General features: G+C 50.7%; 1 protein-coding gene across 1 annotated transcript in view; it reads left to right on the top strand.

Annotated features, from left to right (window-relative positions):
* The window catches only part of SLC9A8 (solute carrier family 9 member A8), a 69,758-nt gene extending 50,182 nt beyond the window's left edge, over nt 1-19,576 (top strand). Inside the window, 6 exon segments of the mRNA XM_043553695.1 lie at nt 4,580-4,696; nt 6,907-6,989; nt 9,543-9,654; nt 12,586-12,806; nt 13,777-13,923; nt 14,865-19,576. Coding sequence (XP_043409630.1) covers nt 4,580-4,696; nt 6,907-6,989; nt 9,543-9,654; nt 12,586-12,806; nt 13,777-13,923; nt 14,865-14,972 — 788 coding nt within the window. The 3' untranslated portion in view covers nt 14,973-19,576.
* The last annotated feature ends 5,574 nt before the right edge of the window (nt 19,577-25,150 follow it).

Raw genomic sequence — 25,150 nt, 5'->3', positions numbered from 1 at the left:
CCCTGTAAGGACTGAAGGATGAATAGACCCCCACCTTTGTCAGTTTAACCAACTGTGGGCTGAGGGAGAGGGATTGGGGCAGAGTGACACTCTGTCATGATGGGTCACAGAGGATGGAACTTTTGGGGTTGAAGGATGAGCTTGCAAAATTGACCAGGACGTAATACGTTCTGCAAAAGGTTGGGAAGATGTGGGCCAAAGGTGGAATGTGTTGTGCAGCCCTCACGTGCACAGGTGCATGTCCAGGGAATTCCTTTGCAGCACTACCTGTGAGAGAGAACATTTGTGTGTTGGAAGCAACCAAATGTTCGTCAGTTATAGGAAATTAAGGAAGTTTGGGTCTGTTCTCAAAATGGAATCCTGTGCAGCCGCTGAATAAATGAATTTGACCTATTTGTGCTGCCACAGAAAGAACTCCAAGATGTATTGTTAAATTTTAAGAAAGAAAATTGGAACACCGTGTATTCATCCTTTCTACAAATATTTATTAAATGCCTAGCCTGTGCCGAGAACTGTCCTTGGTACTGGGGGATGCAGTAGTCAGCAAGACAAGAGCAGAAGAAAGACAGTTCTTTCGTAAACTCATACGGTAACTTCAGGTAGTGAGAAGTGACAGGAAGGAGAGAAATCAGAGCCATGTAATAGTGGCGTGGGGGGGGGGGGTAGACACATCATGCCTTAGGGGATCAGGAAGGTCTCCTCAAACAGGTGGCACCCAAGCTAAGACCTGCATGGTGAGAAGGGAGTCAGCCAAGGAAGGGTCTGGGGCAGGAATGCTGAGCAGTGCTAAGTGTCCCAGATCAACATGAGGGAACTTGACGCCCTCCAGGAAGAGCAGGAAGTACAGCATGGCTGAGGCACAGGGGTAAGGACCCCAGCCCACGGGATTCTTAGGCCCGAGAAGGAGTTGGGATTCTGTTATATGTGCAAAGGCAGGTCGGTGTTGGGAGGCCTTTTAAAGATCCCTCTGCTGGTGATAACATGCCATGTACCTAATGCAATCCTATTTATTGCTTTTTAAAGATAGATAAGCTTTATAATGGCATAGGAAAAGAACTGGCAATCTGTATAGGGAACTGTTAACAGTAGTTACCTCTCTAGGCGAGGTGATGTGAATGGAGATTCTCTTGTTTTACTCTGTACCTCGGAGTCTGGATGTTTTAAAGCAAACTATGTTTGTTTTGAGGTAATTAGCAAAGAAAACTGACTATGGTCTGATCCAGACTTCAGGAAGTTCATCATATTTTACCCACAGTAAGGCACAGTACACTGGAAGTCGTACCACATGACACGTTTCATTTTCTGCCTTTGGACTTGAATCTCTATTCATCACCATTCTTCATTATGTTTAAAATAGTGGGTTTAACTGAGACTAGAAATAGATTTCCCCTCTCCCTCCCTCCCCCTGTCCTTCCTTCTTTCCTTCCTTCCAAGAAGCTGACCTTTTTACTGCACTGTTATTTACATCCTTAAATGATTTTGCCTTCTAGAAGAAGTACACGTGTCAGAAATTCTTACAGGGCATTTTTTTTTTTTAATGTTTATTTTTGAGAGAGAGAGACAGCGTGAGCAGGGGAGGGGCAAAGAGAGAGGGAGACACAGAATCTGAGCTGTCAGCGCAGAGCCCGACGCAGGGCTCGAACTCACAGACCGCGAGATTATGACCTGAGCCAAAGTCAATGCTCAACTGACCTAGCCACCCAGGTGCCCCAAGGGCATTTTTTAAAATACCCAGGCCCTTTGTCTCTGTAAGTGAGCCCATTTGCACCATTTTCCCCATGGTGTTTTTACAGCATGTGTGGAGGGCACCTGCAGGGGGTGAAGGTGGTCTGGGTGGCGGAAAAGCTACCTGCGCTTAGGGAGCACTCAGGGCAGACACTTGAGCTGCCCCTTGGGCTTTTGCACCCTCTGCTGACGCTGACTTTTCCCTTTCCCCAGAACTCAAGAGATGTCCCCACCTCAGACTAGCCCGGGGTAAAGGCGGTGGCTGGCTGTTCACTCTTGCATTGGACAGAGGGCTCATTTTCATATGGTCCAAATTCAGCCTCCAGATGGGGTTTGTTTATCTATACGGAAAAGTTGTTAATATTTGAGTTGGTTGTCGTCATTAGAAGCTGGGAGATTTCCCATAAGAAACAGATTTCTGGCATTTCTCAAAAAGCCAGAAGGGAGACTGGTCAGCACTTAGGCCCCCCACCCACAGGGCTGCCATCAGAACTTTGTAGGTGGGCTTGTGTCTTCTTCACCCACGTGCTGGTCACCCTTTTTTTATTTTTATTTTTATTGTCTGGCCCCTAGAGATTCTGTTTCCAAACCCTGGCCTAGGGCACCAGACTGAGCAAGCCAGCCAGACCCCTTCTGGGCTATGCTTGTCCCCTTGCTGCAGAGTGCTGAGGCAGGACGGGCCCGAGGGTGGGCAGGAAAGGTCCCTGGGGCTCTGGCAGCGGGTGCTAGCATTCAGTCCCAAGGCAGCTCCCACATTCTGCTGTCACGTCTGACTTCCCCGAGCCTTTGGCTTTCTTGGAGTTGTCATTTAATGTTGGGACTCCAGCGGGTGGTGATGACCTCTGTGGGTGGGACAACAATGCCGGTGGAAGGCCACTCGCGTCACAACCCATACGTGACTCAGGCTCCTCTGGGGCTGACCTTTACTTCAAGGTGAGCACTGCAAGGTCTCAGCTTTGCCAGTGAGTTGATAACCCTTCTCGAAGCAGACTGGTGAAACAAAACCCCTTGGAAGCCCAGAAGCTAGGAACTTTTGCCACTGGACTGTGATGCTAAGGCTCAAGTCCGTAAAAACTGAAGTGTGTCTGTGCCTCTGTTCGTGATTGAGCCTCAGTTTTCTCATCTGGACATTGGGACTGACAGCACCCACTCATGGAACCATCAGGGGCTAGTGAGGACAAGCCGCGTCCAGTGCCCGTCACAGGACCAGGGCTGAACAGGTGTGGGCAGTCTCGCAGCTGTTCAGTGGAGTGCCACACCCAGCCTCTGGTCTCTCCCCTTTTTCACGTTGCTTTGCCTTCCCTGTATTTGTTGCAGCGTCAGAAAGGGTCAGCAGTCTGGAAGGTCACCCGCAGGAGCGGACTGGGAAAACAGCCGGAGGCTTTCTTGTGTGTGTTTTATCTAGCGGAGCAGTGGTTCAGAGCGACTCTTGACCTGCAGAGTCCTCTCGGTGCCCTTGAGGAGCAAGGAAAGCTGTCGCCCGTCCTCTCCTTTCCCTGTCCCATCTTGCCAGGTGTGCCTTATGGGAAACATTGCTGGAATTTTCTGCCCAGCCTCCTCTGTAGGAAAGAACGAAAGAGCAAAGGAATTTGCTATTTCCCAAGAGGACTGGGAGATAACCTGGCTCTGCCGCGGCTCTCCCTCAGGCCAGCAGTGTCTGGTGTGCCGCACACAGAGGGGGCCTGCCTGTATTTAGAGGGTATCGTTTAGACCACAGGCTGAGCCCTTGAAATGTCTCCGATGCAGTTCTGTGATCACCCTTTTCCAAATGGAGAGTCAGCCAGTAATCCCTGTCTGTCTACAGAGTGGCAGGACTGAGTTAAAATTTTGCGTATAAATTTTGACTTGTAATTCATATATTTGGGCACCTTATTTAACGCCTTTGTAAAAGTCTCAGCTTCCTTACATGAAGACGAGACCCCCTTTCTGCTGCTGAGGCAGAGGGCAGCACTGAGAGGTAACCCAAGCACAGAGCTTTGGGAGTAGTTAGGGGCAGTGGGCAGATGCAGAGATCAGTCCTGAGTGACCAGCAGAAGGGGTGGACTCTCTTGTGGAGCTTTAGACAAAGGACACGGGGGCGCCTGGGTGGCTCAGTTGGCTGAGCGTCCAACTTCAGCTCAGATCATGGTCGCACGGTTCATGTGTTCGAGCCCGTGTCGGGCTCTGGACTGACAGCTTGGAGCCTGGAGCCTGCTTCGGATTCTGTGTCTCTCTCTCGCTCTCTGCCCCTCTCCCACTCACACTCGGTCTCTGTCAAAAATGAATAAATGTTCAAAAAAAAAATGTTTTTAAAGAAAAGACACATAGCCTTTTATTGTCATTCTTCTCTTTATATTATAGGAGTAACTCCTGGTGATTATGGGAAAATTAAAAATTAAATAAAAATCCACCCATTCTCCACATCCATTCTCGTGCTCCCTTTCTTCCCCAAGAGTGGTTCACCTGCACCCCTTCTCTCCATGGGTGATGCAGACAGCTCACGCCTGTTCAGCCCTGGTCCTGTGATGGGCACTGTACGTGGCTCGTCCCCATTCCCCTTTGACAGCTCCATGAGTGGGTGGTGTTAATCCCACTGTCCAGATGAGAAGACTGGGGCTTGGAGAGGGGAAGAAGCTTGGCCTGAGGTCACCCAGCGCCAGGAAGGAAGCTGCCGGAGAGGGGGGCCTTTAGCATTTCTCTACAACCTCTGGGAGGCCCCAGGTATTCTATTTTTCGCCTTTTTTTTTTTTTTCTGAAAACATGTAATCCCAGAGGGTCCAGTGACTTGTAGAAAAGTGTGATATTATTTGTGTATCACGTAGCAGGTGCTTTTCTGCTCTTCTCATGTCTGCTTTGCCTCTTGCTCCCTCGCTAGGCATCATGGCCATCCTGTTCTCGGGCATTGTGATGTCCCACTACACGCACCATAACCTGTCCCCGGTCACCCAGATCCTCATGCAGCAAACCCTGCGGACCGTGGCCTTCCTGTGCGGTGAGTTCTGCTCTGTGTGGTTCTGCACAGGCCTGCCCACAGCTCACTGCTCTGCCACACCCTGATGCGGGAGGCCTCAGATTCTCCCTCTCAGGAGAGACAGCAGAATTCCTCAGAGCCACATACTGCACTCCCTTACCTTTTGTTTGTAACCCTGGCTTTCAGATTCCATCATGTAAACCTAACTCCTGAGAACTTTCTGGAACATTTGATGGCCTACAATTTTAAGACTAAAAATAATGAGACGCATATGTTTGTAATGTTTTAAAAAAGTGACAGTCCCAAAAATGTGTTCCTTGGCACTGGCATTGGTGAGGGTTAGGTGGGACAAGACTTCCCAGTCCGACAAGAGTCTGGAAAATCCTGGGGAAAATACAGTTTCAGCTTGTGAGCTGCAGGAGCATCTTGAGTTACTGAGGAGGGAGGTGGGGAGTATAGTTAGAGCATTTCCCCAACCTGTCCACAGGCCCCTTTTCTGCTAGAGCGGCTTGAAGGACACGATCCGGGAGCCCGTACACTGATGCTCTCACTGTCGGGCGGGGCCTGCTATGAGGACTGTTTCTGTCAAACAGTTTCAGTGTGAGCTCTTGCTCCCCCACACTCTGTACCTCCCTGCCTCCTCCCTAGTTAAGAGCCGGCAGCAAAGGACACACGCTCACACGGTCCCTCCCCTCCGGCTTCCCGGGTGGCAGGGCCCTGGCATCATCGCCAGCATCTGCCTGGCACTGCGGCGGGGTTCGTCTCATTTCCGAGCACAGGCGCCACACCGTCATGTGCTGGGAGGCAGGGCCAGACCGTGCAGAGGCTTCCTTCTGCAGCCCAGGGGGTTCACATGCCCAGAAGTCAGATGACCTGCCCGCGGTTAAGAATTGATTCAGGAATCCAGGTCTGTCTCTTCCTGGTCCGGGGGGTCTTTTTTCCACAACGTCCGACTCACAAAGTCCTAGCCAGGGACGCTGAGCCTGACTCTCACAATTAAAGTAATATAAAGCAAAACACCCATCTATTTTGTACCCACCGGACTGGCAGACCTTTAGTTTGCTAATACCCACTTCCACCGTGGGCATATGGAACACAGGCCCCACTGACAGGCGTGGGCACTGATGCCATCTTCTGTGGAGAATCATTACAGCATCAGGCTGGGTTTCAGAGCCGTATGCTCTTTGACCCAGCAATGCTCCCATCAGGAATTTAGCCTGGACATTTGTCATAACCGGTAACAGCAGAAACAGAAACAGCTTAAGTATCTATTGGTGGAGGCTTTGTGAAATGAGCCATGACATACCGATATAATGGAATGTGTGCTGCCAGGGAAAAGCGTAACATAGATCGGAGTAGGTTCTAAATGAGCTTATTCGGAAAGATCACAAAAATGTTTATTAGATAAGAAGAAAATTCAGGGAGAAGGGTGGGAGCAGCTTGTGCACTTGCTTTAAAAAGAGACACGTTTGGAGGAAAAACATGGCTGAAATGTTTTAAAACAGCCTCTGTTGTAGGATGTTCAGCTCTTTTAAAATGCAGTCTTTGTCTCCCTGATTATTAGACTATTCTGGGGGACATCACAGGTTGAGCAGGGAGACTAGTGCTGGAAATTCATACGATGCTTTTTCTTGGGATATACAAGTGCCTGCTTGCACAGACAGTAGGTGTCAGACTCTTTCTGACTTGTGGGGTGAAGCCAAGAGTTGGAAATACCCTCCTTGCTGCAGACCCTGCGGGCGTAAGCCATCTTCCCAACCCTGTGGCAGCATTAACTACATGAAGTCGAGCATTTAGCTTAGTCCGCCCCGGCAAGGAAGTCAGCAGAGGGCCCTTTCCACATTAGTTACGTGGTGTCTGCGGCCATTTGCTCTGAATTTTTGCCGCTCTGCTGTAGTCGTGATCCTTGCTAATCACAGTGTTCGACAAATAGACAGGTTCGTGTGTTCATCATCTTCCCGGGTGGGAGAGTATTGATTTGCATGCGTTTGACAGTTGACCCACTGCCTGGGGAGATTCTGAACAAGCACGGGTTGTGTGTGTGAGAGGGAAGAACGGAAGACGCCAGGCACACGTTCCACCAGGATCTCGGCTGCAGGATTTTCCAGAAAATAAGCAGAGTGTTACAGTGGGCTCTCACTCGCCGTGAAATGTTTGCTTGCTTAACAATTTAGTACTGTGTTAGAAGAAAATAGTTGGGGCTGAATAATCCATTCTTTGGTTTGTTTCAGAAACATGTGTGTTTGCATTTCTTGGCCTGTCCATTTTTAGTTTCCCTCACAAGTTTGAAATTTCCTTTGTCATCTGGTGCATAGTAAGTATTTTCCTTGTTTTTTATTTAATTACTTATTTGTAGATCAATAACCACATGTTCTGGATTCATTTATGTAACTGTTAACTGTTCAAGGTCAACAGCTACATAGACACTCTTCTGTTTAAAGTTTCTTTTGTTAAAAAATCACAAACATACAATAACAGGAAAAGGGATGGAATTAAGTGAATGAGTATCCCTGGGAATGAATTTTTACTTCTTTTTAAATTTCAAACGGCCTTGAATTTATGGTCTTGTCTAAAAAGTAAAAGTTTGTCTGTTTTCTCTGGTGGTAAAAGCAGATCTCAGAATTGGAACACATAATTGATCATAACCATGTAAAAACATCATGCATAGAAACAAAAACCATGTTAAAAGATATAGCTCAATGTTCACAGTGGTTATAGAATTGGGGATGATTTTCTTTTCTGCTTTTTCTGCATATATTTACTTATTACTGTAATTTTCTTCCAATGTGTCCATTTTGGAACGTGACCTTGGACACTTGTATGAAGTAAAGGTTACCAGGCCCTTACCTCCCCGGAGGTTCACCCAGAACAGTCGTCCCAGGTGATTCTTACCATTCAGAAGGTTTGGGAAACTTATCAGTGGACTCGAGGCGGCGGGAGGAGACAAATTAAAATATACCTTTAAAAAGGGAAAAGAAAAGTTTAATCATTCACAGAATAAAATCTTTTGGAGAATGGAGTGGGGGAGAATAAATGTTTAGCATTTAAAACAAAGGTCCAGCTCCCTCGGGCGTCTGATGGAAGTGACATGAATGGCTTCTAACGGGCATTTAGTGGGCATTTAGCCCGGCGCTCCCAGGCCCGCCTTCCCTTGGTGTGAGCTCACCTCCCATAGGCCCGCCTGCTGATTCATACTGTAATCCCTAATTTCATCTTTGTTGTCCTTTTAGATCCACTGTTAATTTAAGACATGTGAGAACACACCTTGTTGTTGCTGAATTATCATAATTCATCTTCGGTTAGCTTTTATTACCAATGCCACTTAACAAAACCCAGCTGTTGAGAGGCAGGCTTTTTTTTAGCACTTTCACCTACCGTGTGCAAACCAGTGAGGCCTACCTGTTTGGCATGGGGGGAAACTGAGGCACAGAGAAGCTAAAGAACCCTGAGGAAAAGTGTTTCTCCTTGCAGCAAGAGCCCTTTGCTTTTGTCACTGTTATCTGTCCTCCGAACTCAGGTTTCAGGACAAAGAGAACAGCAGCAAGAGCCATTTACAGAAAGTCTAGCAGCCTTCAGTGTGGTCCCTGGGTAAAAGGGGCCACATGTGGTCAAACCCGAAACCCAAGTGCGGGAATGAAAGATCAGATTTCAGTGGGTGAAACGAGATGGCTCTCTCGGCCGTGGGCTGCGAGCAAAGGGAAAAAGGGAAGGTACTCCGGAGGGGGAGCTGGGGCTCCCCCACCGTTGCCGGAAGCTTCCCCGTGCTATTCAGACGGGTCACCTTCCGCTCACTCAGTGGTCAAGGGCACGGGCTGTCGGGGCTGACCAGGTTTGGGACATGGCTCCACAACGCCCTGCCTGGGTCAGCTTGGACCTGTTACTTAAGTTCTCTGTCTCCGCTTACTCCTGAAATGGAGACAGTAATACCTGCTTCATAAGCATATTGCAGGGATCTAAACTGAACAAGATAGAATGCATAGAAAATGCTTAGCACAGTGTCTGACATAGAAATGTTACATGATTGGGAGCCATTGTTATTAACTCGGCCATCCGAGGCACACAGTCCAAAGCAGGCTCAGTTTGTGCTTGTTAAAAGAATAAACTTAGAGTCTACCGAATATACACGTGTGTATCGTATGTATGTTATTTTAAGTTAGTTTAGTGAGAACCAAGATGAAAACAAAGAGAGCAAATTAACAGTAGTGCTAGGTATCCACTTAGATAAGATTTAAACCTTATCTAAAGCTGCATTTGTTAAGACTGACTTTGGAGATGGTTAGGAGCCAAAAGCCATGGCAAGCAACTGACCAGACAGGGTGTGTGTGACCTCCTTCTAGAACATACCTACACATTCCTTTTGCTTGGAGAGCAGCATTTACGAGAAGCATTACGTGGGCCCTCCTTTCCCTGAGGAGTGGGGCACCCACGGGAGGGCGAGGAGCACCTTGTCTGTCCCTCCAGAGCTAGCCCATTGGGAATGATTAGCGCAGGCCCGTCCCATGGCGGAGCACCTTGGGAGGAGAGAGATTGCCCCTAAATTAATCTCTGGATAGTTTGGCATGGCCTCTTGCCATTCAGTTTTGTTCTGCTCTCATAACTAAAGCCGGCTTTGATGCCTTGTTAGTCGTCTCTTTCTGGCAACGGAAACGTAACGTACAAAGTGCTATCCTTTCCCAGAGTCCTAGACACTAGCGTCTAGAGCAGCACGCCCCAGCTGGGTCTCTGCCTAGCACTGTCATTCATGTCTCTCATGGCCAAGGGGAAGGCTGTGTTTATTACGGGTGTGTCACAAGATCTGTGTTAGCTTCAACAAGCTTGAACTTGGAAGACCAGAGGTTTCTGAGACTTAGTTGGTTGTTATTCACAGGTACTTGTACTGTTTGCCAGAGCGGTGAACATTTTCCCTCTTTCCTACCTCCTGAATTTCTTCCGTGATCATAAAATCACACCGAAGATGATGTTCATCATGTGGTTTAGTGGTAAGTCCAACGCTGAATGAACAGTGGAAGGAAAATACGTCGTATAAAGGCACACGTCGTGTAGAGAGAGCCCTTTGACGATGAGCAGGCCTCAGAAGGCAAAAACCGTACGAGCTCCCGCTTAACAAGCACCTACTGTAACCCAGGCCCCGGGCGAGTCCCTTGCAGACAGGACCCCTCACAGCCTCGGTGCCATGAGTAAATGGGTAGAGTGCACATCTCCTCCACACGTGAGGAGGCTCAGGCTCGAGGGCAAAGGCCTTGACTGGAGTCGGGGGACGACAGGAGGCAGAGCCAGTATTTCCTGTCTCTCTGTCCCTGCTCCTCTGGACAGACAGGGCCGCCCGGGTGAGATGCGAGGCACAGCTCTCACCTGCCTGCAAGTAATGAAGGGCTCAAAATAAAAAAGGTCTGTTTAAACTTTTTTGCCAGTACAGGCTGGGTTTGGATATTTTTTTAATTTAGTCACTGAGTTCTGAGAGTCGATTGGAACATTCTCGTTTCTGTGCAAATTCCTCTACCTTTTAAAGGATGGGAATGATTTCCTATTTGGTACCTAATGAACTGGCTCCTTAGGCATCTTTAAATTTGTTTTTGAGCAATATGTCCAGCTCTTTGTACTTTCTTATTTAAATAATATAATTTAAATATTCCACGTGGGTCGGGGTATAGCAACATGCCTTATAAGCTGTTCTCTACTCAACAGCATTATCTATAATTCCTCACAGATTTCTCTCCTCTTTCAAAAGGCCTTGCTTAAAATATTTATGTGTGTCTGTGCGAGGTATGTATGTATGCAGAGCGAGAGAAACTTTTTTCTCAATCTTTCTTGCCAGTGAGAAAAAAGTTTTTGTAAAGTAGTTAGTTGATTTCAAAGAACATCTAAGAGATGTTGTATCAGATATTTTACATGTTATGTGAGCTTTGTGGGAGAGGGGCGCAGGCTAAGAGACCTCTGTGGCACGGGGCGTGCTGCTTTAAACAGTGAGGGCTGTTGACCCCAGCGGTTTTCTGAGCCCCCTCCCCACAGATTTTCACCCTCTCTTTGCTGGATCCTCAACCTCTGTCTCTACTGAAGCATCATCATTGAAACTCTTGAAGATTCTTCTCTTTGCCTCCAAAAACCCAGCAACTTCAACCCAGATCCCTCCCACACACCCCCTCCAGCTGCTTCCCGTCTCCCATCGCAGCCAGACCTCTTTAAGCGGGCTGTCCTCACCTGTTTTCTTCACTCTGTCACCCCTGTTCACGGGGCTGAACTTGGCCTTGCCCAGGTCACCAGCGACCTTCTGCAGCCAGACCTGGTGGGCACTGGGTAGCCCTGGTCCAGCCCAGCTCCATGGCTTTGAGCTCCTTCTTCCCACCGACCTGCTTTCTGCCCGGAGACCCTCTTCCCTGGGCCTCCGGGCCATGCTCCTGGTTGCCCTCTTTTCCCTTTGGGGTCTCCGCGGTTTCCCTCTCCTCCTTTATAGACCCCTCACTATTGGCTTCCTCAGGACTCAGCCGCAGACCTGCTGCTGCTCTTGTGTTCCCACAAGCTCGCTCATCCTGCGGCAGTTCCCATACTCCCAGAGCTGTTTGCTCTTAGATCCTGACTCCTGTGTCTAAATCCTCCTTCAGTGCTATGGAGACACTGCGATCTCATTGTCTAGGACTGAACTTACCTTTCTGCCCAACCTGCTTCTTTTCCAGCATCCCCTTTCCATGGAAAACAATAATGTGTATTACAACAAACGTGTGGCTAACTCAGTGTTTGCTGTGTCTACACCTGTCCTGTTCCAACACATTTTATCCTCAGGCCACCCACCTGGCAGGCCCTGTTTTTAGTCCCGTGTGACAGGTTGAGAGGTTGAGTTGAGTCTCCCGCTTTAACCTGAGAGGCCTGGGGGAAAGCAGGGCATTAGGGGGTAAATCCAGGAGCTAGACTCCAGACCCTGTGCCTAGACCACTCCTAGGACGCCCCACCATCGTCCGTGCCCTTCCCTTCCTCGGCCACCCCACCTCCCGCTCGCCCCTGTGGCCTGTTGCTTCCACTCTCCATGTCTCTCTTAATGCCATCCCCCTGCTGTGTCCCCATCTTGGGTCTATACACTGCTCCTGTGGTCACACCCCCATCATGCTGTGATGCTCCAGCCTCCGTGTCCGGACCAGATCCTTCACTGTGTGCCCCCCCCCATCCCCCCTTCTTCTGGCACTCACCATCTCCCGGGTCCTTGTCTGAGGTCTCCCCTCCCTGGGACCTCCCCTCTCTGGCACCAGGCAAGCCAGGAATTTTCCCAGGAAGTGCTGTTTTCCAGCTCAGTGTAGCCCTTCAGCCCAGCTAGCAGCCTTGTGGGGGACCACACCAGGAAGGAAGAAGGGAAGAGTTCACGAAGCAGTTCCCGGCAGCCTCTGGCCAGCAGCAGAGCAGCCCCGAGCCTGTCAGGAGCTGTGCAAGGGCAGCATCTTCAGAAACCAGGGGCCGCTGGCCAAATTGCCTTCTTTGTGTGGCCTCAGTTCCATATCTACCTATCTATCTATCGTGAAGAAATGGAGGACCAGCTTTACCGGCTCTCCTGTGAAGGTCCAGCGAGATTGTGTGCGCAGAGCCCTTAGCACAGGGCCTGGCACACACACGGGGGGTGTGAGCCCTAGGCTGGATAATTCTCACGCATGCACATCTGGGGCTTCGTGGCCCGGACAGGTCACCTCCTGTGAGCTGCCTGGCCACCCTGTGAAGTGGGAGTGGCATGAGCTCAGGTCCCACTTCTCTGCAGCCTGCTCACCTCACACCCCTGAGCCTCACGGGAGGACCTCGCACTCAGCAGTGGGGTGCGTTAGAACGTGCGGCCGGCCTGAAACGAGGCCGTGCCCGGATTGCCAGGGCGCCCGGTCGGTGACGCAGCTCCCTCCTCCCTGTGCGTCTCCTCTGACCCCCTTCCCTGCCCCCAGGCCTGCGGGGGGCCATCCCCTACGCGCTGAGCCTGCACCTGGACCTGGAGCCCATGGAGAAGCGGCAGCTCATCGGCACCACCACCATCATCATCGTGCTCTTCACCATCCTGCTGCTGGGCGGCAGCACCATGCCCCTCATCCGCCTCATGGACATCGAGGACGCCAAGGCGCGCCGCAGGAACAAGAAGGACGTCAACCTCAGCAAGACGGAGAAGATGGTGAGTGGCGCGTGGGCCCGGGTCGGGGGCAGGGGCTTGGTCTCCACCGCAGCTGGGAAAGGGGGAAACGAGACACGATTTGAGGACCTGAGCACCTACGCACGCACGCATGCACGCACGCAGAACCAGAATTCCGAGGGGGAGCCTGGGAGGCCCAGCGTTTTGTGGATTCCCAGGCCCTCCCGGTGATGCTGATGTGGCCGGAGTTTGAGAACCACCGACCGCCTCACAGCATCCACATGCCCTCCCCGCCCCTCCCCCCTCCCGCACCCACACCACCGCCCAGGCCCGCCAGCGCAGGCCACGTGGCTGTGGCTTCAGAGCCACTCCTCCAGCAGAGCAGCAGATGCTACATTCATACTCTGGTGGCCTTTGGTCATCCCTGCGGAGGGCGGGCCTGTCCTGGGCCTGGGGCCTGGAGCGGTGCTGACCTAGATCCAGTGACCTGACACCGCCTCCCCCTCCAGACCGGCCCTGCCACGCTACTTGTTCTCATTGCCCTCCAGTTCCCACCGGGACCGTTCCCCGCCCCCCACGCTGACCAGGAGACGCCGGCCCGGGGCAGAACCACAGCTGGTGCAGCTATGGGCAGAAATGACAAAAGAGCCTCCCTTGTTCCGTTTTCTGGGAATGAAATAACCTAGGTGGCAGTTCCCAGTCCTGCCTGCACATTAGAATCACCCTGGAAAGCTTACAGACCAAACCCCAGCCCACACATAAATTCTGGTTTATTCATAATTCTGGTTTATCCCTGGGTATCCATCGTGTTTTCACAAACCTTCCCACCTCCCCGTGGGCTCCCAGGAGGCGCTTTGCTGGCCACAGACACCCCGCACTGATGCGAAAGCACAGTTAGGGCTGGGGACGCTGGTGGCCGGAAGTGAAAGGCCGCTGGATAGGCTGGGTGGTGTGGGGCCCCCCAGGAAGACGCCCGCTGATGACCCTCAGACTCCCTCCCCTCCCCCCGCAGGGCAACACCATCGAGTCGGAGCACTTGTCAGAGCTCACAGAGGAGGAGTATGAAGCCCACTACATCAGGCGGCAGGACCTCAAAGGCTTCGTGTGGCTGGACGCCAAGTACCTGAACCCCTTTTTCACGCGGCGGCTAACTCAGGAGGTGGGACACTGGCCCGCGCCCCCCAGCTGAGGGTCCCTCCCCTTCCTCCCTCAGGACCTGCCGTGGCCAGGAGCGGGTGGGCAGGGGGGAGCCGGCCGGGCCAGCTCCCCCCTACTCGGCCCTCTCCCCAGGCCGGCAGCTGGATGCGCTGTGGAACTCAGCATCTGCTGTTTTCCCTTCACTGCCATTTTTAGCGCTAGTTTAATAATAGACCCGTCAACAGTTTGGTTTTCCTGGATGATAGACTCAGGACATTGATCGGCTACTGAGTCTGAGCTGAAAATTTCAAACATGCGGGGCCTCAGGCATTGGCTTAGGGCTCTTGTTCCATCCCCCTGGGCACAGCTGTCCTCTGGGTGACAGTGACACAGTCTCCTGGGGACCAGCCTGGGCCTGCTTGGCCGAAACTGCCATCCGGCCCCACCTTGTTTCTGAGCCATTTTCCCTCGCCGGCGGTCATGATCGCCATCAGCGTGGGAGCTCTTGCCGAGCCGGGTGTTGTGCCAGATGTTAATCATTGTAGCTGCGTTTCATCCTCCCGACATCTTGTGTCATGGCCGCAGCTGCTCTTTGACTAGACACTAGGGGAGACTGAGGCCTAGAGAGGTGAACTAACCACCCGGGGTCACACAGCTAATACATGGCAGAGGTGGAAGCAGAGCCCAAGGGTGTCTGATTCCAGAAGCCATGTTTTTTAACATCACGCCATCCTGCCGCCTACTCCGGCTTCTGAGTGACACCCCCTGTTAATCTTACCCCTACAGAGAAAAATCCCAGCTTCAGTTAGTCGGTTAAGACTCTGAAATTGCCCGTGGCCATGTACCCTGCCTCCCTGAGGTATAAAGCAGCCCCTCCCCCCCGCCCCCCACCGCCTTCCTCGGCCCTAACCCTGACCTGACCCAGACCCACTGATGAGGGCTTGGCTGTGTCTTCTGCCCCAGGACCTCCACCACGGACGTATCCAGATGAAAACCCTCACCAACAAGTGGTACGAGGAGGTGCGCCAGGGCCCCTCTGGCTCTGAAGACGACGAGCAGGAGCTGCTGTGATGGAGCAGGGCGCCCCGTCGGGCCCCCCCACGGCTCCCGGGACAGACACTCCGCGAAGGCCCCCGGTGCTGCTTGCATCGGGCGGCCTCCTCAGGGCAGATGGAGGCGGGGTGAAGCAAAGGCCACGGTCCTCTTAAACCCGGCGTCCCCGGCCCTTGGAGCCAGCTGTCTGCTTCGGAAACGGTCCTCCCCCCAGGCCTCACTGAGCCGGACCTCTGCTCGCCGTGTCGCTTCTCAGCTCGCAGATCAGAGGGACCACGTGTCCAGGTAAACTCTCCTCTTCCGCACCCAGGGCGAGTAGTCCTCTGCCGAGCTGCGGCGCGTGAGGAGAGAAATGGCGCTGCGGAGCCCGGCCGTGACCGGGGCGGCCAGGGGAGCGCCGGCTCGCAGCTTCCGCCGTTCCCAGCCACGGCCTTCGTCCCGGGAGCACCTGCTGAGGCCGGGATGGGTGTCTGTTCTAGTGGGGCGAGGAGCCGGCCGTTTCCCCTTGGTCATCGAGGTGCCTCCGGCCTCAGCAGCAGCAATTCTGACCTAAGTGCTGGGCTCGGAAATCTGGAAAATGTCACACTCCCCTCTGTGATGTTGCTTGCACTCCTTGAGAAAGAAAAGCCGAGTGACAAATTTCGTTACCTCTGATTGGCCCCTCGCGGGCTGTCTCCCTGTGTGGCAGGCGGTAGCTGCCCTTCTCTGGGAATATGGTGAATGTTCACGCCGGTATGGAGCAGGGGCACATGGGCCCTTCTCTAAAGCCCCATTGGAAGCTTGGGTTTTGGGGTGAGGAAGCCTAGTCTGTGGGGTCAGAGCGCCCTCTGGAGGGAGAGGCTAGCGTTACAGGGCTTATGCAGGCCGGCATCTGCTGTCTTCTAATTGAGTTTAAATTCATGCACTTTTACGAAGTAGCGAGAGCCTAGCAGTTACCTCCCTCACTCGGTGGACCTTATTGTCCATAGGCCCCATTTCCTGGGCTCCACGCAGTCTGCCCACCGTTTACCTGCTACCACCTTCCTTCCCTCTCCCACTTCTTTTCCATCTTGGGTCCCAGCTCGCCCAAGAACTGGAGCAGGGGCCAGAGCGGCAGCCCCCTGTGCTCCTCCCTGCTACCCCCACCCAGGACTCGCTCACGTGCACACACCCTGCCCTGTCCCCGTGGTCCCGGCCCCTGGGCTGTCTAGCAGGGGGAGCTGCCCATCATGTCCAGATGAAGTGGTCACTGACTTTCACATCCGCGCCTCACACCTGCTAGCCTTCACCCATCTGTGGGCCAGTGGCAAATCCCCTGTGTGGCTCAGGGTCCCTGCCTTGGGACTCGGCACCCTCTGGCATGGTTTACTTCATCATGTGCGGTCCTTGGTTCTCTGTGGGGACACCGTGGGCCAGCACGGACCCTGGGCTGGCAGCACGTATGTTTCCATCTCTTCTGCCTCAGGCGGCAGGGCTCTGGACGTTAGCAAGGACTGAACTCTCCAGGTCTCTGCTGCCCAGCCCACCAGGCCAGGCCCCTGCCCGGACCCCTTCCCCTTTCCCGAAAGAGTGAGGCCTGTCAGGCTGGAAGCATATGGTTTCCTTTTTATGCATGAAAAGTAAATCTGTACTTGATAGGATTAAAATATGGCCATTTCTCTTTTTGTAACCTCCTACTTTAACCCCTTAATTTAAGCCAAACAGGAGCATTCTACTCCACCTCATACCTTCACTGGAGGAGTAATGCCATGCGTAATTCTGGCCTCCATCATGTCCTACTTGCTTTTAGAGGAAAAGTAAAAGAAGAGGTCAAAGAGGGAGGGGACCTTGTCCACCCCTGGAGGGAGGTGGGCAGGGATCCCCGACTAGAGTGTTCTCTCATTCCCAAACCCATAAGTAATCTTTCTTCCTTGAAATTCATGGTGTGATCTCAGAAGTGCAACTTGCATTGCAAACTCAATAGTTTACCAGGAAATTTAGTGGGGAGGGGGCTGTGAGTTCATAGATAATAGCAGTGAAAACAGGATCTCCTCGATTCAGACTGCCCTTGTCACCAGGTCCCATCTGGCCTCCCACTTTTAGCTGAGACCTGAAAACGACACTGAAGTAGAGAAGGGTCCCCAGGGTGGAAAGTCCCCAGGGCCTGGCTCAGTGGGCAGGGGGCACCTTTCCTGGCAGTTACCAGCACCAGCTTGGGTCTCCTGTGCTGGGTCTTCTGCACCACCCCCCCCCGCTGGCTAAGGGAGGTTTGGCAGGCTGGAGAGCATTCCCAGGAGGACAGGTGTGCCCTGTGTATCTCAGGTCAGTCCCTTTGCCTTTGCCACACGCAAAGCTCATGGAGATGGGTTTTCCTGGTGGATTTTTAAAAGTGTCTTTGCCTGAGAATCAGAAATGTGCTGTTGGCTACCTTTAGCATACCTAATAATTCTACTATTGGGGGCAATAAATGCCTAGTCGATTAAAAAAAATATCCAGCATAACTCCAGTTTCCCACAAATTTACTTCGTTCTGGGTCTAAGCCGTGGGACAGGGAAGCCACAGCACATAGACAAGGTCACACTTTAGGGTGAGGTGAAGGCTGTAAAGTCAGTGAGGGCCTCTGGGGAAGCTGGCCAGTCAGCTAGTTAGCCAGTGAACTAGAAGACGTGCTTGACTTGGGGAGCCATGTGGCAGCAAGCACCCCTCCCCATCCAAGAGCGCCCCCCCCGCCACTCCACAGCAGGCCTAGCGATTTTGAACTCTTGAAATAAGTCACATGGCCTGTCGTTGTAGGACTCCTGGGAACAACCGTACCCCAAAGCTTGTGGTATAGGTGTTACAGGGAAAGGAGGCGGCTTGCCCTAGGTCCCCCAGAGATCACGTTTTGGGCTAGGCTAAGCCAGGGCCAGGCAGGAGGAAGGTGGCTCAGTTCCACAGTGTGGTGCTCACTCAGCCCAGCAGCAGAAGCACAAACCTCCCGCACCCAGGCCAGCTACCTCTCTTCACAGTGGAAATGCTGGCCAGGCCTTGGCTGACGTAAAGCCAAGGGGCAGGGCCTGGCCCATAATGTCGGTGATCCCAGAGGACCCTAAGTCAGCCTGGGGGGGGTCCTGGTTTGCCTGCAGATTCCTTTGTGTGCCATGGAATGTGGAGAGATTCGTGAGTGGGGCTCCTCCTGCCCTCGGAACCTACGTCAGAGCTACAGACTTGGCCTCTGGCCTCAGGGGGTCTCGGTTCCACATTCCCACAGGGGCCTGCACATTTGGCAGAGTCCTCAGCGGGGTGGCCACAGCCGGGATCCCACTTCTGCTTTGGTGGGGAGACTGAGCGTGAGGCAGGGTGGCGGCCAGCTTCTCCTCGTCCGAGTTACGGATGTCAAAGGCGCAGGCCTTAGAACTGGTCCCTGATTCAAGTACAAGGAGGAATCAGCATCAATGATCTGCCATTAATTAGGACTTTAAATGCAAAAAAGAGAGAGAGAGAGAAAAAAGGCACCCTGATCCTCCCCTATTCCCTCCAGAACACGTACCCCTGTTTCTCCTGCTGGTTGACGTGTAGGAAACCATATCTGAACCCTTCCCAAAACAGCAGCCAGAATCATTAAGAAGCTGCTGTACCAGGAACTCCGTCTCCAAAGCCCTAGGCGATACGTCTGAAATGCAGACGCCCCTGTGAGAGGAAAGCCTTAAACAGAGCCAAGTAGCCACCCTGCCTTCCGTTTGGGTTCCTGCGATTTCTCACGCAGATGGAGTCAGACATTCAAGAGCTTCTGTTGCTGTTGGCCACGTGACAGAAGAAGGATGCCTTTACGTTTCCCCTGGGCCGTCCCATCCCACTGCCCACCCCACTTTTTCACTTTCCCGCCCCAGCCAACGTGGTCCCGGAGGGAGAAAACGTACTTGGCCTCTCTCACCGGCGGCGAGTCGGTCTCCCAGGCGGCTCTGCGCGGACGGACGGGCCCCACTTGGGGTGAGAGCACCACGTGCCCTCAGGAGCCGCTGCAGGAGCCTGGGCCGCGTGACCGGACGGGGAACGTGCAGACGGTTGCTCAGGAGGGGAAGGTCACCCGTCACCTTCGCGGGCCTGTGCTCCCAGGAGCCTGGCAGCCACGTGGAAGAGCCACATCAGCACGTTCTTGGCGCTCCCTTCTCGAAGCCCCGGCCCTGCTCTGAGGAGCCTTCCCGCTACCGGCCCGGGAAGGCTTGTCACTCGCTTCGGGGCTTTGAGGTCGGTGGCTCACCCGAGGCTTTAATGTTTTCTCCAGCACAGCCTGTGCCAAGCTCGAGTTGTTCTCAAGGTTAATCAGAAGTTTGAATTCTTTTGAGTAACTGTCTTTGTAAAAACGAAGGAATGTTTACAGTGCTGCTTTTTTATTTGTTTTGAGACCCTGGCGAAGGTCAGGCTTCTCCTTCGTCCTACCCCACGCCACGTTAAGTCGTAAGAGGGATCTGTCAGGTCCTGGTTCCTGAGAAAGGATTTGCTGCTCCTGTCGATGAGATGGGGGTGGGGGGGGAAGGTAGGTCAGAGATGGGAGTGCCTGTAGCTGCTCTGCCGGAGCCCCTGCTTCACCTCACTGGACTCTTTAAAGAATTCAGAAGCGGATGGCAAACAGTAATGTCACTGGATACTTATTTAGAAATAAAAACGAACGCTGCTGAATCAGAGCCAGTTTCTGTGTTCGTGTTCAGGTGGCTTCGCAAATACATGGGACTCGGCTGTGTCACCACCTACCAAACTCGGGGGCCAGCAGCAGACGTGTCACAGACCCGGGCCTGATTCCTGCCCCCAGCCCTTAGCGAGGACCCCGGAGGCCTAGCCTCCTGCCGGCCCACGGCTGCTTCTCCCCGCGGGGGCTAGGGACCCATCCTCCCCAGGGCTCCCTGGGCTACCGGTCTCCTGGCGCCTGGGACAGCAGATCAGCCCCCGCGGGCCTCTGCCGGGCGGTGAAACCAGGAACACGCGGGTCCGTCCTCCAGGTTCTCGATCCACACACACAGCCGGAGGAGGCTCTGGGGAAGGTGGTGGCGTTAACCTGTGGGAAGCCTGGAGCTTCCGTTTGTTTTTACCCCCCACCCTTCCAAAAGGCATCCAAAGCTGTTTATGGTAACAGGCGCAGACACAAAACATGTAATAGTGAAAGCAGGCAGGATGGCCTGTCCTGATCCCAGGCACTTCACCAGAGAGTGAAGAATGGTTTTTAACATCTTCAAGTAGTTGAAAAAAAATTCACAAGAATATTTCATGACATGAAAATGATAGGAAATTCAAATTTCAATACCCATATAATAAAGCTTTGCATTTTTTAGTTAAAAATTCATGGGCTGGGGGATGCCTGCGAGGCTCAGTCGGTTGAGCATCCAACTTCGGCTCAGGTCATGACCTCGCAGTTCGTGGGTTCGAGCCCCGTGTCAGGCTCCGTGCTGACAGCTCAGAGCCTGGAGCCTCCTTTGGATTCTGTGTCTCCCTCTCTCTCTGCCCCTTCCCCCCACTTGCACTCTGTCTCTCTCTCTTTCTCGCTCAAAAATAAATAAGCATTAAAAATTTTTTTTCATGGGGGTGCCTGGGTGGCTCAGTCAGTTTAAGCGTCTGACTTCAGCTCAGGTCATACCTCGTAGTTAATGGGTTCGAGCCCTGCATTGGGCTCTGCTGACAGCTCGGAGCCTGGAGCCTGCTTCAGATTCTGTGCCTCCCTCTCTCTCTGCCTCTCTCCCACTCACACTCTGGCTCTCGTTCTTTCAAGAATAAGTCAATATAAAAAAAAAAAATTCATGGAGGGGCACCTGGCTGGCTCAGTCGGTAGGTAGAGCATGCGACTCTGGATCTCAGGACCATGAGTTCAGGCCCCACGATGGGCATAAAATTGTTTTTAAAAAATTATGGAAATTTTTTCTCTCTCATTACATAAGTACTGACGTTAACTTTTTTTTTTTTTTTTTTTTGGCCTCTTGGCTCCCAAAGCTGAAAATATTCACTTCCCAGCCATTTACAGAAAAGCCTGCCCTAGAGAAATTCTTACACACTCTTGCCCCGGGAGACACCTGTAAGAATATTTGCAATAGCACATGATTAGAAACAAGCTAAATGTTTCTCTCCAGGAGAAGCTGTGGCAGTCACGCAAGGTATTCTGTGCAGCAGTGAGAAAGGATGGATGAACAAGTGAAACTAGCATGAACGTATCAGCACAGATAAATCTCAGAACAGTGAGAGGAGGGGACAGCAAGCTGCTGGCGAGCACAGTATGACGAGCACATACAAAACCACGCAAAACGATGTGACATGAGGTGCTTAAGGATGTGGACAAGTGTGGTGAAAGTGTGAAGGCTGGGAAGGTTGACACTGGGAGCAGGGGCTCATCTGGGGCAGGGAAGGGAAGGTACAGAACTGCATTTGAACCGCATTCCCCCCACTCCGGCTTCACCTATCTCTGATGTCTCATTTACTAACGGAACCATGGGCAGCCAGGAGTGAACCCTACCTGTGAAGTTGCAAACCAGAGCCTCTGTCATGCCCCACTCAGTAGAGGGGAGGGGTGTGTAACTGTGACTCGCTCCGAGGGGCCACCCCACGCCATGACTCCCTCCTCTCAGTCAACATTAGGTCTCGTCATAGGTGGCGAAATTAAAATCCGTGATGGCTTTCCTGGAGTCCCTGAGAACCAGGATTCTTAGCATGGGAAAAACAGACTGATGAGGTTAAGTAAAAATCCTATAGTCCTGAATTTTAATTTAAAGTAGAAGTGTGATCTTATGACATATTTTGTTCTGGAAAGAACGTAAACTCTGCTCATAAAAAAGACCAAGAAGCAATGACTAGCCCAGTGGCAGTGAGCATCCCTAGCTCTCAGACTGTGGTCTCCAAATGTCACTTCACAGTGACAGGACCCCTCTCTGGAGAAACGTGATTCCAGGACCTGGGGAGGAAATGTGCAAGATGAACTTGGAGCACCCTGTCCTACCAGAGAGTGGAAGCAATCAAAGGTTTCAGGGTCAAGTCAAAAGGATTCAGGAAGGACTGGAAGAGGTCCCTACCAGCCAAACACAGGCATCTGAGCACCAATAACAATAATGTATAGGACTGAAATATTTAAAACATACTGAAATCAGTGAGTTCATACTTTAAAAAAATCAGTTGCTGTTGGGGGTTCTAAGGCATCAGCTCATTAAGTAAAAATAAGGCAAAGAGGGGCACTTGACTGGCCCATGACTTGACTTTTGATCTCAGGGTCATCACTTCAAGCTCCACGCTGGGCCTTAAGCTTACTAAAAAAATGGTAATAATTGGGGCGCCTGGGTGGCTCAGTCGGTTGAGTGTCCGACTTCGGCTCAGGTCACGATCTCACGGTCTGTGGGTTTGAGCCCCGCGTTGGGCTCTGTGCTGACAGCTCAGAGCCTGGAGCCTGTTTTAGATTCTGTGTCTCCCTCTTCCTCTGACCCTCCCCTGTTCATGCTCTCTCTCTCTCTCTCTCTCTGTCTCAAGAATAAATAAATGTTAAAAAAAAAAAAATGGTAATAAAGGCAAATAATTAAGCGTTGATCTCGCTTAAACTAGACTACTGGTAGTCAAATACTGGCTGAAAGTTTCCTTTTCTTTTTTAAAAAATAATTATAAGTTTACAGGAAGTTGCAAAAACAATAATACTAAAAGGTCCCAGTACCCTGCACCCAGTTTCCTCGGTGGTGACATCTTGCACAACTACAGAACAGTATCACAACGAGAAAACTAACATTGGAGCAAGCCACACATCTTGTTCACACTGTACCAGTTTTACATGCACTAGTGTGAGAGGGTGTGTATTTAGTTCTATACAATTTTATCACACATGTAGATTCACACCACCACAAGGAAGTTTCTTTTTATAGAAGTATCCCAGTTGCCAAACAAAGAAGGGATACTAGCATGGGAATATCTACATTTTGCAACTTCCAATGAAATGACTGGTCTGAGGACTAAACAGTCCTAATGGCTGTTACTCTCCCAAAGGGAGAGAATTCAACATCATGTGCCTCCTGATGAAAGAATACAACATCCCCAAAACTCACACCAAATCTGAGCAAGCCTCAAAAGTCAACTACCATGAGATATGCCACATTAATAGAATGGAAGACAAAAAAAGTCACCTCAGTCGATGCAGAGAAAAAGCATTTAACAAAATTCAAAACACTTTCATGATAAAAATACTCAACAAAGTAGGAATAGTAAGAAATTGCCTCAACATAATAAAGGCTACATATGAAAACCTATGTGTCTGGGTCACCTGGGTGGTTCAGTCGGTTCAGCATCAGACTTTAGCTCAGGTCATGATCTCACAGTTTGTGAGTTCGAGCCCTGCTTCGGGCTCTGTGCTGACTGCTCAGAGTCTGGAGCCTGCTTCAGGTTCTGTGTCTCCCTTTCTCTCTGCCCCTCCCCTGCTCGCACTCTCTCTCTCTCAAATATAAACATTAAAAAATTGTTTTAATTAAAAAAAAAGAAAACCTATGTGTCCCAGTGAACATCATACCCAATGGTAAAAGACAGAAAGCTTTTCCTCTAATATCAGGAACAAGACAAGGATGCCTACTCTTGCCACTTGAGTTCAACACAGTGCTGGAAGTCAGCCAGAGCAACTAGGTAAGAAAAAGAAATAAAAGGCATCCCAATTGGAAAGAAACAAATAAAATTGCATCTATTCTCAGATAACAAGATCTTATATGTAGAAAACCCTAAAGATTTCACACACACACACACACGAAACCTGTTAGAATAAATGAATTCAACCAAGTTGCAGGATACAAAACTAGCACATAAAAAAAAAAAAAAAATCAGTTGCCTTCTATACATACACAATGAGAAATCTGAACATGAAATTATAAAAACAGTATCATCAAAAAGAATAAAATCATTAGGAATAAACTCAAGCAAGGAAGTGAAAGATTTGTACCCTGAAAACTATAAAACGTTACTGGAAGGAATTAAAGAAGACACAAATAAATGGAAAGATATTTTGTATTCATGGGTTGGAAGACTTCATATTATAACAGTGTCCATACTACCCAAAGCAACCTACTGGTTCCATGCAATCCCTGTCAAAATCCCAATGGCATTTTTGCAGAGCTAGAAAAAAATGGTCCTAAAATTTATACTGGATCTTGGGAATGCAAGCTGGTGCAGCCACTCTGGAAAACAGTGTGGAGGTTCTCAAAAACCTAAAAATAGAACTACCCTACGACCCAGCAATTGCACTACTAGGCATTTATCCAAGGGATACAGGTGTGCTGTTTTCTAAGGAAACATGCACCCCAATGTTTATAGCAGCACTTTCAACAATAACCAAATTATGGAAAGAGCCCAAATGGCCATTGATGGATGAATGGATAAAGAAGATGTGGTATACACACACACACACACACACACACACACACACACACACACACACAAAATGGAGTATTACTCAGCAGTAAAAAAAAAATGAAATCTTTTGCAACTACATGGATGGAACTAGAGGGTATTATGCTAAGTGAAATTAGTCAGAGAAAGACAAATATCCTATGACTTCACTCATACGAGGACTTTAAGATACAGAACAGATGAACATAAGGGAAGGGAAGCAAAAATAATATAAAAACGGAGGGGAACAAAACATGAGACTCTTAAATACGGAGAATAAACAGAGGGTTACTGGAGGGGTTATGGGAGAGGGGATGGGCTAAATGGGTGAGGGGCACTAAGGAATCTACTCCTGAAATCATTGTTGCGCTATATGGTAACTAACTTGGATGTATATTTTAAAAAATAATAAAAAGAAAAAGCTGGTGGGGGGAGGGGAACTCCTCCTCTTCCCTGAGAAATTGCTTTTCACAACTTGTGACAGGCTTGTCACAGTATGACCACAGAGCTGATATGAAGATGTTGGAAGAAAATGAAATATTATTTATCTGTATTGTGAGCTGGAGAAGAAAGTAGAGAGTGGGGCCATCATGCACCAACCAGATCGTCCGTGATTCTCCCAGAGTAGCAGCTGGGTCAGGGACCACTGGCCTTGGACTCTCAGACCACATAGGTCAGGGAACATTTTCTATAAAGGGACTGATAACAAATATTTCCAGCTTTGAGGGCCACACAACTGTTCAACTCTGCTGCTGTAACCTGAAAGCAGCCACAGATATGAGCATGGCTAGGTTCCAACAAAGCTTTATTTATGGACATTGAAACTTGAACTTCATGTAATTTCCACATGTCATGAAATATTGTTCTTCTTTTGC

The sequence above is a fragment of the Prionailurus bengalensis genome, chromosome A3 (assembly GCF_016509475.1).
Source record: "Prionailurus bengalensis isolate Pbe53 chromosome A3, Fcat_Pben_1.1_paternal_pri, whole genome shotgun sequence".
Lineage (NCBI taxonomy): Eukaryota > Metazoa > Chordata > Mammalia > Carnivora > Felidae > Prionailurus > Prionailurus bengalensis.
Note: the sequence above shows the minus strand (reverse complement) of the source record. Positions and strands in the feature narration are given on the sequence as shown.